The sequence below is a fragment of the Chironomus tepperi genome, unplaced genomic scaffold (genome assembly GCF_022539635.2).
Source record: "Chironomus tepperi strain 1889 unplaced genomic scaffold, CSIRO-AGI_Ctep_v1 contig_337, whole genome shotgun sequence".
Taxonomy (NCBI): domain Eukaryota; kingdom Metazoa; phylum Arthropoda; class Insecta; order Diptera; family Chironomidae; genus Chironomus; species Chironomus tepperi.
The window spans coordinates 598,224-611,863 of NW_027226459.1; the positions used below are offsets into that span (position 1 = coordinate 598,224).

A 13,640-nucleotide genomic window follows, 5' to 3' on the forward strand; every position below is an offset into this window, starting at 1 on the left:
AACAATTTCTCAGCGTTCAAATCGTAAATTTCAGAAATAAATCACGTCCTGTAAAGAATTCCGAGAATGTACAAGCAGCTGAGAGAAAGGAGGATCAAAATGCCGCAGTCATGTCCTATTCTAGTTTAGAGAATCAACGAGCCAATTTCGATTTACATAATCGTGCTGGCAATATGGCAACATTTAATACATTCCAGTCACCAGTCAGAACTAATACTAGTAATTTAAGTAGCGATAATAGTCTTAGATCGGAAAATATATACGATCAAATACCTAACGAAACGACAATATATGATCAGCCTTATGAAATGAGAGTTAATGAGGAAATGTATGAACCAGAGCCGAATAGAGGAAATATTATCACAATCAATGGAATAAGCGTACGATGATGCTCACTGTAAATAACTTATAATCATTGCTCATTCCAGTCGATTTTGCTATGTCGCCCAAAAAGTAATTCATAATTGTTCATGTTCAGTGTAAATTTTTTTTTTTTTGATGATCCTAGGCTAGTGCTTTTTTGTTAGATATTGTAAATAGTTAGAATATTCATAAAATTGGAAATAATAAGTAGAATTTATTCAATTCGATTACAATTTAGTCATGGCTTTTTTTTTAATATTAGTTAAAATTATTACTTCTTTTTCTAGAATTCGAATATCGTTAATCACATTGTTTTGTTTGGTTTCATTCTATATCTATTGCTTCTTAAGGACTTTACTCGCATGCTGAATGCTTTTCTAATTAATCATCAAGTCTTTAATATAATTAACAACCTGTTCATTGTGTAGAATCTCAAAATGTTCAACTTTTTCAACATTTAATGTCGAAATTGATTGCTTTTGTAGTCCTCGCCATAGTGTACAGGCTTGTGAGCTTCTCAAATTGACAGATCCATCACCATCGCCATAGATCAATTCTGGTGTGCTTGACAAGTCATTACTTTTGAAATGTAATCTAAAATTGGAGGATATGAGTCATTGTAAGGCTATCATGATGCTGATCTTAAGTATCTTACCTCTCAACAGTTGGCATTTTCGTCGAATATAAGCAATGAATCTCAACATTCGGTGGAGCAAAATTCTCAACAAATTTCAGATTATCCTTTCGCATTTCCCAAGCTGTTGGATATCCCAGATCTGTAAAGTATTCATTTAGCTGACTGTGTGTGTAATTTCGGCTTGGTGTTGAGACTAGAACTTCATCAGGCTTCCAAACAGCTGGGAAGGGTAGCAAAAATGCAAGTGAAGGCATTGAAATTTGCATTGGCTTCATTTCACTAGCAAAAAGTCCTAAACTTCCAAGATCATCGCCCATTGTGAATACCTTAACTGCTTTAGCACTAAACAATTTATAATTTCCATGAATTAAATTATCAAATAAGAAAGTTAAGCACAGAATATTAATTACCTTCCAGCCCATGCACCTGCAATGAAAATAATCAAATTAAATGTTTATTGACAGCAATTCATCATAATAAATTACCAGCAACAGTTATCATTCGCCTAACATATTTCTCCTTCCATGCCTCAGTTTGTTGTTGGAAGAAGATCATCAACATTGGAGCTCCCATCGAATGAGCAATATAAGTAATTGGCTCATTATCATTAAGCTCGTATGTATCTTCAGTAAGCTTCTTTAAGTCAATAAAGTATTGTCCAAGCTCACCTTTGAGCAATAGAGAAATTTGGAATAATTAGACATCATTCATCATTTAAGTTAGTGCAGGGATCGTTCACATATGACTGACCCCAAAAAATATCTTACTTGGTCCTTTACGGAAATCAAATGGAGCACCTCTCATCGACACATTACGAACATATCCATTAGCAACCAGCATATTTCCAATAGTTTTAAAGTATGCGCCTTGTTTTGCATGCGATGGATCAATCCATTCTACAGTCTGAATCAAATGATGTCATAAAAACAACTTGTTTGTACATCAATAATCATCATACTTACTTCTGAATCACCCCATCCTAATAAATCGTAAAAAAACAAATTCAGATAAAATAAATTTAATAAAGGAACAAAGAAAAAATCGTACCTGGAATTCTGTGCTCAACGCCAGGGGAATTACTTGTTGTTCTAGTTACATTATCGTAATGTAGCTTAGCATTATCAGTCCAACAGTCAATGATTAATGGTGCCAATAATTCCAAATTGAGCCATACATTAAAGTAGTCTTTTGTGGTCTTCGTACAGAAGATGTGGACTGTTGATGGCTTGTTTAGCTTTACATCAACTTGACTGCCTCCATCGCCGGGAACTAAATAAGGGAAAGAAGATTATTATTGTGATTTTTAGGTATATGCATACGTAGTCGTTAGTAGGTTAAGGAAGGTTAGTTAACTTATGACGTTCTGAACTTATGAGAAGAGTCATAGCTCGAATGTGACGCAGTTTAACGAATTTTACGTTCTTTTGGATGTTCTTGATCATGTCACTGAATTAAAAAGGACGTAATCAAAGCAATGTCCACATTGAGTCACTAGACCAGCAACCCTTCAATTATCAGTTACTAATGATCTATAGCCATCATACTCAATTGTATCTCCTCAAATTATGCTAATTAGTAGCACATTCAGGCATCATATTAATTGGTAATTGCTAAGCAGTAGCCATCGATAAAACCAGCTTCAGGCTAGAATTTAGAGTTGCCATGGATCACACTTGATCCATACGACCAGTAAAGTAAGTAAATACGTTCAGTCATCATAAGTAAACAGCCTCCCAAATCTCAGTCCAATAATAAATACCAAAAATAACAGGTGATTTAGGTTTAAATGTCTTATAGACATAATTCACAGAATTCTCATTATCAGACCAAGGAAGTTCAATCTTAAAACCACAAATTAGTCCAAACGATGCTCCAATTAGCACAAAAATAATTCTATGTAGTATCATGTAGCTACTAAATATTTCTTTACAATGCGACACACAAAAAGGCTAAAAATGTACTGATTGAGATGATTGGCAGTTACTACAGAATAAATATAAAGTCTCATGCGATCTCAATTACAAAATAAAAAATTAATGACGTAAAGACATGATCTGACAAGTGGGCAAGGACTTATTTGACGCGATAAAGTTTTAGAATGTGGAAGTAACAAGAGAGAGCCTCCAAAATATGCATGAGACATATTCACGTGAATGTTGTTGACCTAAGTAGGAAGATTTGTGATAGATGAGAGAATCATCACTGATAATAAGCATACGCTCTCACTCTCAATACTCAAAATATTCTTTTGCCTGCTTTTTATTCTCATTCTATAACTTTCTCGATTTTCTGTGCCTGTCATTACATTCAAACATGTCGTTGTGGACAGGCAAAGTTTTGTTTATTTTCATTTCATTATTTATTAAATCAGCGTTACTTGGTGTTATTGATAATTCCATTGAACATTATTCATATCAATCTGAAACGGGAGATGCTGTATGTCATTTGCCTGATAATTTAGTAAAGGAAATTGCCGGCTATCAAGATATAGTCAATAAAATTATAGACGAAATTACAAATGGACGTTTTAAAGGTAAAACTTGGGATTCATTAGCTGAATTAACGGATTTATTTGGTCCACGTATGGTATGTACGGATGCATTAGATAAAGCTATTGATTATGTTGTTGAGTCAATGAAGAAGGGTGGACTTGAGAATGTCCATAATGAAAATGTAACAGCACCAAATTGGGTGAGAGGATTTGAAAGTGCACAGCTTGTGAAGCCATGGAAGAAGAATATGCACATTTTAGGATTAGGAAGTACGATTGGAACTCCTCGTGGTGGAATCATTGCTGATGTTATTGCTGTTGAGTCGTTTGATGAATTTAATAAAATTCCTGAAGATCAAGTCAAAGGTAAAATCGTCCTGTTCGTCCCAAAATGGCAAGGATATGACAAAACCGTTGTCTACCGTGGAAATGCAGCAAGTAGAGCTTCAGAAAAGGGAGCTGTTGCAGCCTTAGTTAGATCAATTACTCCATTTTCTATTGGATCGCCTCATACTGGACATCAAAGCTATGCTGATGGAGTCAAGAAAATTCCAGTCGCTGCAATTACAGTCGAAGATGCCGAAATGATTTTAAGAATGTACAGAAGAGGACAGCCAATAACAATCCACTTGGAGATGTCTGATTTTAATAAACCTGACTGCATTTCACGAAATACCATTGGAGAGTTGCAAGGAACTAGTAAATATAAGGATAAATCTGTTGTTGTTGTTAGTGGACATTTAGACTCTTGGGATGTCGGTGGTGAGTATTATAGGAACTCTGTGTTAGTCATAAGATAATAATTTAAATTTTTATCTAGTTGGAGCTATGGATGATGGTGGCGGAAGTATGATCTCATGGAAGGCTGTCGAATTTTTAAAAGCTATGAATCTTCGTCCAAAAAGAACGATAAGAGCAATTTTATGGACAAGTGAGGAACAAGGAATGGTTGGTGCTGAACAGTACATGGAAGCACATAAAGCAACAGAATCAGATGAATTTAATTTCTTTATGGAATCAGATATTGGAACTTTTGATCCTCAAGGATTAGATTTTAGTGGAAATGCTGACGCATCATGTATTTTACAGGAAATATTAAAGTACGTATTTTATAATTTAATTGATGCGTAGAAAATGATTAATAAGCTTTTTGATAATTTCACAGATTAATGAAGTCAATCAACGCCACACAATTTAGGGAACCAACTGATGGAGGTCCTGACATTTCATGGTGGACTGAACGAGGATTCCCATCTGCCTCTTTGATCAATAAGAATGAAAAGTACTTCTATTTCCATCATTCCGATGGTGATACAATGGCTGTAGAAGATAGAGATGTTCTAGACAAGTGTACAGCTTTATGGGCTGCTGCGTCATATGTGATTGCTGATTTGAGTATCAACATGCCAAAAAACTTAGTCAGTAATTAAAATCAGTGTCACTGACTAATATTTGTAATCCGGTTACATTTTTTGCCAATTTATTTGTGTCATAATCAAGAATGTACATGAATAATCAATAAAAACATGACTAATTGCGCAATGATATAAATAATAAACATAATTATTTTTTACTTACCAAAAATGACAGGAGATAGTGGCTTCTTAGGTGCTCTTCTTATTACAAAAGAAGCTTCCGAATTATCAAAAATTTGCGACACAAAGATAATAAATATAAAACAAAGAACTAACGACGTTCTCATTATTTTCGCGGTTTCTCCGTGTTCAACGCGTCTTATTTCAATGCTGACTTGTTTTAAACTAATATTTAATTGATAAAAGGACAGATTTCACTAGATTACAGACGAATTAACAAAATTTTTAAGCAGTAAACACTTTTGCTATTATTTTCAACTACATTTGAAATTATTTTGACCGTTGATGGTTGAAAAAATATTAAGTATGATTTACTGGGGAATTGCCAGGACAGTATACAATTTAATAATGTTTATGCTATATAAATATTTAATAATTATATTAAGTATTGAATGAGATAAAAGCATTTTAGTTTTAAATTGAGGTCAACTTCAGGCAGGATAAATATTTTTAATTCAAATTCAAATATTTTCCGTTGATCAAGAGCTAAGCATGCTTTGATCTACATAGCTAAATAAATTTGCATTTTGAATGTTTTTGAGTAAAAAAATTAAGTTTTATTGATATCTTTTGATTTTTGTTCTGAAATACAGTGGCAAATAAAATAAACCAAACACACCCTTTTAATTAAACCTATCGATTACTTGCTAATTTGAGGTATTTCAAAAATTTTAAAATTCAGTCTTTTTAAAATGATTACAACTATTAGAGATCATTTCTGGTAACTGAGATTTGTTTCTTCATAATCATATAAACGGTAAATATAATAGTTAAAGTCAGAATTTTTTAGTGTTTTCTATTTTAAAATCATTTAAAACTAGTCAAGTTCAAGTGTTCTGAAAATTTAAATCCATCATTAAAATTAAAGAAATACATATTAAGCTTAAGTCAGTCTTATATGTTATATTATCACTTGAAATCCTGTTTATTTGATGATTTTGTGTAAATAGCAATTAATAAAAATTTGTCCTAACTCTGTTTGTAAACAAACATTCCGAGATGACCGAATTCAGTTAAATTTTCTGAGGTTATATTTACATCCAAAATAATTCTTTGAAAAAAAAAAAATAAAATTGTTTAATTATGCCATTTATGATAGGAAGAGCGCCTGTTAGGCGTACTCTCAAGTATTTAGAGTCAGGAAAGATTGTATTAAAAGATCAAATTAAAATATTCAGTATAAATTATAATGTTGGACAAGGTTTTAAAAATAAAGTTCATGAAGGCAAGTAAAATTATTAGAAATCCTCATCATTCCTCAATTAATGAATGGATATCCATTACAGGAGCTCAAGCATTTGTATTCTGGACACTTCCACAGTTACAATACAAAAATCCAGATGTCCAGATCGTTACATTTAAAAATATGACACCATCTCCGTTCATTAGATGCTATTATGGTAAATATTCAGCACTTCCTAAATCTACAGCTAACTAATAATTATCTATGCATTTTAGAGGATGGAAAGCAAATATTAATTGATATCGATAGTAGATCAAATGACGAAATAGTGAATCATTTAATTAAAGTCATTGGAAAATCAAAGCAGGTCCTTAAAGCGGAAGCATTGGCAGCTGAAGAAAAGGACAATCCAGCAAATTTCGGTGTTGGATGTGCAAGAAAATGTATGTGTGAAATACCTGGTCAGATTCCATGTCCAGGCGTTTGTCCATTACCAAAAGTCATGCGAGGAAAATACTTTTACTTTAAGAAGGATGAATTAGAGAATCCCGAATTGTAAAACCTTATTAGCTGTGTAAGATTAGTAGCTTAATAAATGATTTATTATAATAATAATGAAAATATAACAATTTTAAGCAAGTGACATGTCCATATCTTCACCACTGGTTTCATTTTGTAAAATATCTCCTTCAGGCTCTAGTTCCATTATTGCCTCAGCCATGTCATCTTCCTCAGTTTCTGGTTTTGCTCTGTCATTGGATACACGCTTTAATATAGCTTTAGCTTCCTGCTTAGTTTCATCTAATTCCAATACTTTATGTGCATAATGTGTAGCTTCATCATAATTCTTCTTTTCAGCATAATAATTGGCTAAATATAGATATGCTGTAATTAATGATGTCTTTTCAGATGATGACCGTTCATCATTTACATAATTTTTATAGGAATTGACAGCATTTTCTTGATCGCCCATTTTCTCATAGAGATTTCCTAACTTTAACATTGCAAATCCTTCAATGTCACCAACATTACAAGCTTTCTGATAGCATTTAAGTGCATTTGACTTTTTATCCAGTTTCTCGTAGATTTCACCCAGAGCAAGCAGCATACGACTATCGTATGGTCTTAATTGTGTAGCTGTTTTATAATAATAAAGTGCATAAACTGGCATCTTAATGATCTCATAAGCTTGTCCCAAACCATACCAAGCACGAAAATCTCTTCTATTTACTTCGACTGCTTGTCGATAACTCTGAATAGCTGCATTTGTATTCTTTAGTTCCATAAATTCATGTCCCATTAAGGTCCATGCTGATAAATACTTTGGATTAAGTTTTAATGCTCTCTGAAAGTATAGAATAGCTTTTTGATGTTCACCACGTATACTGTAATAATTGCCAATTACACAGCATGTCTCTGGACGATACTTGTTAATTTCAACAGCTTTATGAGCTAAATGTGCCATTTCTGTCTTTTGTTCTCTTACGAATAATAAATTAGAGTACATATCCATATTTTCTAGTCTGTATGGATCAACTGACTGAATTTGTTGAAACATTTGAATGGCCCTGTCAACATCTCGTTTATTATGATAAGCTATAGCTATTTGGGATGTTGCGTACACTGACTTTTCAAATCCAGAACTCTGTATTTCTTCAAATAAAGTGATTCCAGCTTCATTAACGAAGATTTCTATGAATGTATGTCCGATAAAGAATGATTTGATCCAATGCTTTGGAAGAGAAAGACCTCTAAGATGCTCAGTGTCTTGAATTAAAGTTGAAAGTTCCAGCCAAGCACTCCAATTTATAGGAACTAAATGGACGCTCTCTAATAGAACGGTAATTGCCATTTTAGTAAGGTCTAATTTCTTTAGAATGATTCCATAAAGGAAAAGTCCGAATCCATCGAGATTTTTGTGATTATATTCCTCATTCAGTAACGACATCAATTCACTGAGATCCTTAAGTTGTGAACTTCCAGTTAATGTTGAATTGTCTGGAGAATTATCGAGTCTTTTCTTCTCTTTAGACATGTACATTGAATAGAAGTACAGGAATCGAGGAACTGGCGATACACAGTTCCTTACAAAATATGCAGCTCTGTCGTACTCTCTTGTATCAAAGTATGATTTTGCAATAAAATAACTATCAAATTCATCCTGTGAAATTCCTGAATAACTATTATTATCGATAGAGTTGGCATCAAAATTTGGAATCTGGACACTAAAGTTTAGTTCTGATAGCCATTTACCTAGAAGTTATTAATTTCATTAAATTTATTGTGCATTTTATTAAATTAATTTAAAAATGAATTACTTGAATGAATTAGTCCACGCATATTACATTCCCTGATTCCTCTTATTAGATCTGTTTTTATTTGTGGCAAGTCAAACTTCATTGGTTCTGACATAATGGCTTAAAACGATTGTACAAATTATTTAACAAAATTTTTCTGTTTTGTTTACCGGTTTAAAATGTATCCGTTAAAAAATGCTGAATATTTTCACTGACCTTGGATTAGTTGTGTTATATAGTTTTGGATGTTTGTCTTTCAATTACCAATCTTTTGCATGCTTTAATACAGTAATTTGATAAACCATTGATTATTAAGATGATAATTAAGTTAAGAATCTGATATCTGATAAAAATTAATCCTTTAATATTCAGACTTACAGAAATGGATTTGCTGACCTTACTGGATCTTGTCATACGTGACGGGTCACACGAAACTAGTTTAATAAATAAGAACATGTGTTTAGAATAACTTTTTAAACACAAAAATTATTTTATTAAATTTACACAGTTAGTTGTAGTGAATTATATCCAAAAATGGTCAGGCATAATAATCAATTGCCAGACAATTTACCACAATTGCAAAATCTCGTCAAAAGAGATCCACAGAGCTACAAAGATGATTTTCTTCAACAGTATAATCACTTCCTTAACACATTGGAAATATTCAAGCTATCTCCGGATAAAGAGAATAAGAGCTTAGATGAGCTTGTTATGTTCTTAGCACAGGTAATGAACGACATCATTTAATAATAATAACTGATTAATCAAGCATTAATTTCATAATTTTGCAGGTTGCACAATGTTATCCAGAGGATTTAAAGCTATTCCCACAGCAACTCGTGGATCTTTTGAGGACACACTCAACGACACTTTGCAAAGAAATGAGAAATTCATTTTGTCGTGCATTGATATTGTTGAGAAATAAAAATTTAATATCGCCATTGGATCTACTTGAATTGTTCTTTCAACTTCTCAGATGTCCTGATAAGGAATTGAGAAAGTTCCTTGAAAATCACATCATTACAGACATCAAAAATATGAATTCAAAGCAAAAGGACATGAAACTTAATGCCACATTACAGAATTTTATGTATTCAATGATTAAGGATTCAAATCCAAGAGCTGCAAAAATGTCATTGGACATAATGATGGAACTTTATAAAAAGAATATATGGAATGATGCAAAGACAGTTAATGTTATTGCCACTGTTGGATGTTTCTCAAAAATCACAAAAGTTTTAGTCGCATCATTGAAATTCTTCTTAGGAACAGACGAAGATGACGAGAATAGTGGAAGTGAAAGTGACGATAATGAGCCAGACTTAAAAGCAGCAGTTATGGCTAATCGTGTAAGTAAGAAAACGAAGAAAAGAACTAAACAGCTTGAGAATGTTAAGAAATTGTACAAAAAGTCACAAAATAAGAAGAAGAAGGCACCAAACTTCAATTTCTCAGCAATTCACTTAATCAATAATCCCCAAGGCATGGCTGAAGATTTATTCAAGCAGCTTCAAGACGGAAATGAAAGATTTGAAGTTAAATTACTTCATTTAGATGTGATATCAAGATTAATTGGTATTCATGACTTGTTCATATTCAGTTTCTATCCATACGTGACGAGATTCTTACAGCCACATCAGCGACAAGTTACACGCATTCTTCAATTTGCAGCACAAGCATCTCACGAATTAATTCCACCAGAAATTATTGAGCCAATCAATAAAACAATAGCAAATAACTTTGTAACTGAACGAAATTCAAGTGATGTTATGGCTATTGGGCTGAATGCTATCCGTGAAGTATGTCAACGATGTCCATTATCAATGAATGAAGATTTATTACGTGATTTAGTTATGTATAAAAATTATAAGGATAAATCTGTTATTATGGCTGCACGTTCATTAATTACATTATATCGTGAACAAATGCCTGATTTGCTACACAAAAAAGATCGCGGACGTCCAACAGAAGCGAGTGTAGAAATAAAATCAAAGAAGTATGGTGAAGTTAAGGCATCAGATCTAATTGCTGGCGCGGAAGTGCTTGTTAAGGAGACAAAGAAAGCCAATAAGAATGATGAATCCGACGATGACGACAGTGAGGATGGCAGCGAAAGTGACGATTCAGATGGATCTGACGATGGTTCATGGGTAGATGTAAGTCATTCTGAAAATGAAGCAGTTGGTTCCGATATTGATGACGATGGTAGTGAAGAGGAAACTAATGATGCTGATGATAAAGAAGCAGCAAAAGAATTGGCACTGACTAAAATATTCACAGATGCTGATTTTAAGAAAATTGAAGGGGAACTGCTTAAAAGAAAAGTCACAAATTCATCAAGAAAACGAAAAGCTGAACCAGCACAGCCACAAGAAAAATCTGAAGTTGTTAGACTTAAGGACATTGAAATGATTTACAAGAAACGTCGAACTGACAAGGAAGCTCGTATGGAATCAATTAAGAAAGGTCGCGAAGGACGTGAAAAATTCGGATATAAGGACGGTCGACAGAACATTCACTGCTCAAAAACTAATCGTGAAAAGGAGAAGAATAAGAACTTCCAAATGGTCAGAAATAAGGCTAGAGGAAAGATAAAGAAGTCATTCAGAGATAAGCAGATGGCATTAAGGAAGCACTTGATACAGCAGAAAAAGATGAAATAAAATTGTAAAATTGTTTTCCTTTATTTTCCGTGGAAGTTGTTGCCGGTTTTTATATTATCTTAAAAAATATCTTTATGGATTAATAAATAATTGCATACATATAAAGAGTAACAAAATTAAAGCCATGTATATTAATGGGTGGTAATGGCTTTTTGTCCAGTTATTAGATTCGAATATATCAATTTGAGTTTCTACATCTGAAAAGAAAGGTAAAATATGATTAAGTATTAAGTCTTTCAGTTATAATTCTTTTTTATTACAAATAGAGAAAATAGTCTTCAACTAACCGGTAACTCTAGTAGTTAGTGCCGAAAAATGATTAGAAATAACGGTCGAAAATATTTTAAAATTTAACGGTCATTGTAAGATTTAAAATTTTTGTAAAACCGATTCAAAACCGGTTAAAATTTCAAATTTTAAAATGTCGTTAAATTTATTTTTTTTTGATGAGAAGTTCTGTGGGTTTTGGATCCTATCGTCTTTATAATTTGGTGCAGAGGAAGGTATTTCCAAAATATAATCAATATCTACCACGAATTACATTCTTTAAATGTATCCTTCTTACGTTTTTGCTTTGGCTGAGAATCAGCTCTCGAATTAGATTCTTGATCTGATGTTTCATCCTTCTTGCGTTTCTTTTGCATTCGTTCCGTTTCATTTTGATAATCAGCAAAGCTTTTAATCTCAAATCCAGGTACTTTTCCGATTGTTTTGATGACACAACTACTATTTTCCTTATTGATAAGTGATATGAAGGCAGTTGCATTATCAACCCATGCGATTTGAATTGGTCCATAATTCTTAAAATGATCATGTATGTCCGAACCCATCCAAGTATGTGGAAATTTGATGAAAAATACGTGAGCACGATTTGGGACTGGCTCATTTCCAGTTAAGTAGATGTATGGATTCAGAATTCGTTGAAGAGCAATACGATTGAGGAAAATGCTTAGTTCCTTGCTTTTCTCGAATTTCGGTGCCAATGGGACTTTGAGATGATTTAATAGGATGAGAAAGCAGTAGCCAGTTAAGAAAGAATCATAACCAGCTTCATGTTCTTTAGGTGTTTCAAGGCTGTATGTATTGTATTCATCTTCCCATTTTACATCAACTTTATTGAATGGCTTCTTAAGCAAACGCTCATAGACGTCATTAAGGACGGACGATGAGAATATATCCTTGAATTTTTCAGAATTAGCCATGAATTTCGTATCCATAATATTTGGAAATATTTCATGAATTAATTTTTTAAAGCTGTCATAATCTTCTGGTAATTCTTGGAAGCATTGATTTGTTATATACATGATGTCAAGTAAGCAGTTATGTCCAATTATGAGTTTCTTTGATGCTGAGATCTCTTTCATGATCAAACGTAATCCAATAGCATCAATGAGATTTCTTTCATCATCTCGAATTCTGTCATTTTCTAGCCTCATTTCATCTTCAGATGTGCGTTTGATAATTACAATTAAAGCTTTCTTATTGTTCTCAAGATTTCTTGTGGATGTTGATACTTTGTTATAAAAGTCTTGCTCAATAAGTTCATACAATAGTTTACGTTGAAATGCTGAGACTTTTTCAAAGGAAGCCTCTAACAATTTTTTGTCTACGACACGCTGGATCTGTTCTCGCGCTTCAATTATGAAGAATTTTTCATTTTCTGGGACATTTATGTACATTTTGCTTGAAAAATCTTGTTCCTCAGGGCTTATTCGTTTCTTTAATTGTTCCATTCGCTGTTCTTGTCTTTCCTTCATATTTTGTCTCAATTTCTCTTCTTCAGCTGATGTGCAGTATGACACGCCATTTGTAAAAAGTTTTGTAAAGTCAAATCCCTTATTTCCTAAAAATGTGAGACTTTCAGCTTGGCAGGTAAATGTAGCAGTTCGTTGACTCGGGAATGCATAGATATTATAAGATTTCAACTTTGGCAAGTCATCTTCTGGATCTTTTTTGAACATCGTCAATCCAAGTTGAACTATTATAAATCCTTTTGAGGTTTTCAATTGCTTTTCATAATATTCCCTACTGGAATCAAATGGCATAATATTCCTTTCACTGCATATTCCTGTAAATTCACAATCAATACTGATAAAGCACGATTCCTCGATGTCTTTTGTAATTTCCGGCAATAAATCTTTAAAATCTGAAAAACGCATGAAAAACAATGAAATTAATGTAAATTTTTTGATCAATAGTAAGATTAGTTAGTTATTTACTTGATTTTACAACTTCCATGGTTAATTATGATCGTTTTAACTTAAAAATCTTAATTACAATGCAAAATGCATAGCCTTCTACAAAAAACACACCAAGATGACAAAATTTGAAAATTTTGACAGTCAAAATAAACAAAATTTAACCCGCGAAAATTTTTCTAAAATTTTATTACTTATTTAATTAATTATACT

The 13,640-nt window shown here is 32.7% G+C and overlaps 7 protein-coding genes across 9 annotated transcripts in view; 4 read left to right on the forward strand and 3 right to left on the reverse strand.

The window, feature by feature from the left end:
- Positions 1 to 600, forward strand: part of LOC139093582 (P-selectin-like) — a 33,284-nt gene extending 32,684 nt beyond the window's left edge. The window contains exon 12 of one of the 2 annotated variants that reach the window (XM_070644333.1): positions 14 to 600. In XM_070644333.1, coding sequence (XP_070500434.1) covers positions 14 to 389 — 376 coding nt within the window. In that variant the 3' untranslated portion in view covers positions 390 to 600. The remainder of the gene's footprint in view (positions 1 to 13) is intronic. The other variant, XM_070644334.1, reaches the window with a different exon arrangement.
- On the reverse strand, positions 547 to 5,421 carry LOC139093584 (lysosomal phospholipase A and acyltransferase-like). Its single transcript, XM_070644337.1, has 8 exons — positions 5,070 to 5,421; positions 2,048 to 2,269; positions 1,963 to 1,979; positions 1,768 to 1,903; positions 1,486 to 1,668; positions 1,411 to 1,426; positions 1,019 to 1,342; positions 547 to 957 (listed from the first exon to the last, which is right to left on the reverse strand). The coding sequence occupies exons 1-8, from the start codon at positions 5,191 to 5,193 to the stop codon at positions 741 to 743; spliced, it is 1,239 nt and encodes a 412-aa protein (XP_070500438.1). The 5' UTR covers positions 5,194 to 5,421; the 3' UTR covers positions 547 to 740.
- Positions 3,203 to 5,047, forward strand: LOC139093583 (carboxypeptidase Q-like). Its single transcript, XM_070644336.1, has 3 exons — positions 3,203 to 4,253; positions 4,312 to 4,591; positions 4,657 to 5,047. Exons 1-3 carry the CDS (start codon positions 3,314 to 3,316, stop codon positions 4,919 to 4,921), a joined length of 1,485 nt encoding a protein of 494 aa, XP_070500437.1. The 5' UTR covers positions 3,203 to 3,313; the 3' UTR covers positions 4,922 to 5,047.
- Positions 5,422 to 6,093: 672 nt separating the features above from the next.
- On the forward strand, positions 6,094 to 6,908 carry LOC139093641 (small ribosomal subunit protein mS25-like). Its single transcript, XM_070644415.1, has 3 exons — positions 6,094 to 6,311; positions 6,373 to 6,486; positions 6,545 to 6,908. The coding sequence occupies exons 1-3, from the start codon at positions 6,170 to 6,172 to the stop codon at positions 6,826 to 6,828; spliced, it is 540 nt and encodes a 179-aa protein (XP_070500516.1). The 5' UTR covers positions 6,094 to 6,169; the 3' UTR covers positions 6,829 to 6,908.
- Positions 6,901 to 8,741, reverse strand: LOC139093753 (cell division cycle protein 23 homolog). Its single transcript, XM_070644582.1, has 2 exons — positions 8,588 to 8,741; positions 6,901 to 8,522 (listed from the first exon to the last, which is right to left on the reverse strand). Exons 1-2 carry the CDS (start codon positions 8,679 to 8,681, stop codon positions 6,901 to 6,903), a joined length of 1,716 nt encoding a protein of 571 aa, XP_070500683.1. The 5' UTR covers positions 8,682 to 8,741.
- Positions 8,742 to 9,019: 278 nt separating this feature from the next.
- On the forward strand, positions 9,020 to 11,350 carry LOC139093612 (protein SDA1 homolog). The gene is made up of 2 exons (XM_070644377.1): positions 9,020 to 9,292; positions 9,358 to 11,350. The coding sequence occupies exons 1-2, from the start codon at positions 9,101 to 9,103 to the stop codon at positions 11,227 to 11,229; spliced, it is 2,064 nt and encodes a 687-aa protein (XP_070500478.1). The 5' UTR covers positions 9,020 to 9,100; the 3' UTR covers positions 11,230 to 11,350.
- On the reverse strand, positions 11,227 to 13,537 carry LOC139093613 (poly(A)-specific ribonuclease PARN-like). Of its 2 annotated transcripts, none has more exons than XR_011544714.1 (3): positions 13,449 to 13,537; positions 11,517 to 13,375; positions 11,227 to 11,426 (listed from the first exon to the last, which is right to left on the reverse strand). XR_011544714.1 is itself a non-coding variant. In XM_070644378.1 (3 exons), exons 1-3 carry the CDS (start codon positions 13,465 to 13,467, stop codon positions 11,302 to 11,304), a joined length of 1,725 nt encoding a protein of 574 aa, XP_070500479.1. In that variant the 5' UTR covers positions 13,468 to 13,537; the 3' UTR covers positions 11,227 to 11,301. The 2 variants fall into 2 exon arrangements, 1 of the variants encoding a protein (XP_070500479.1); XM_070644378.1 differs by having other exon boundaries at positions 11,795 to 13,375.
- Positions 13,538 to 13,640: the final 103 nt, after the last annotated feature.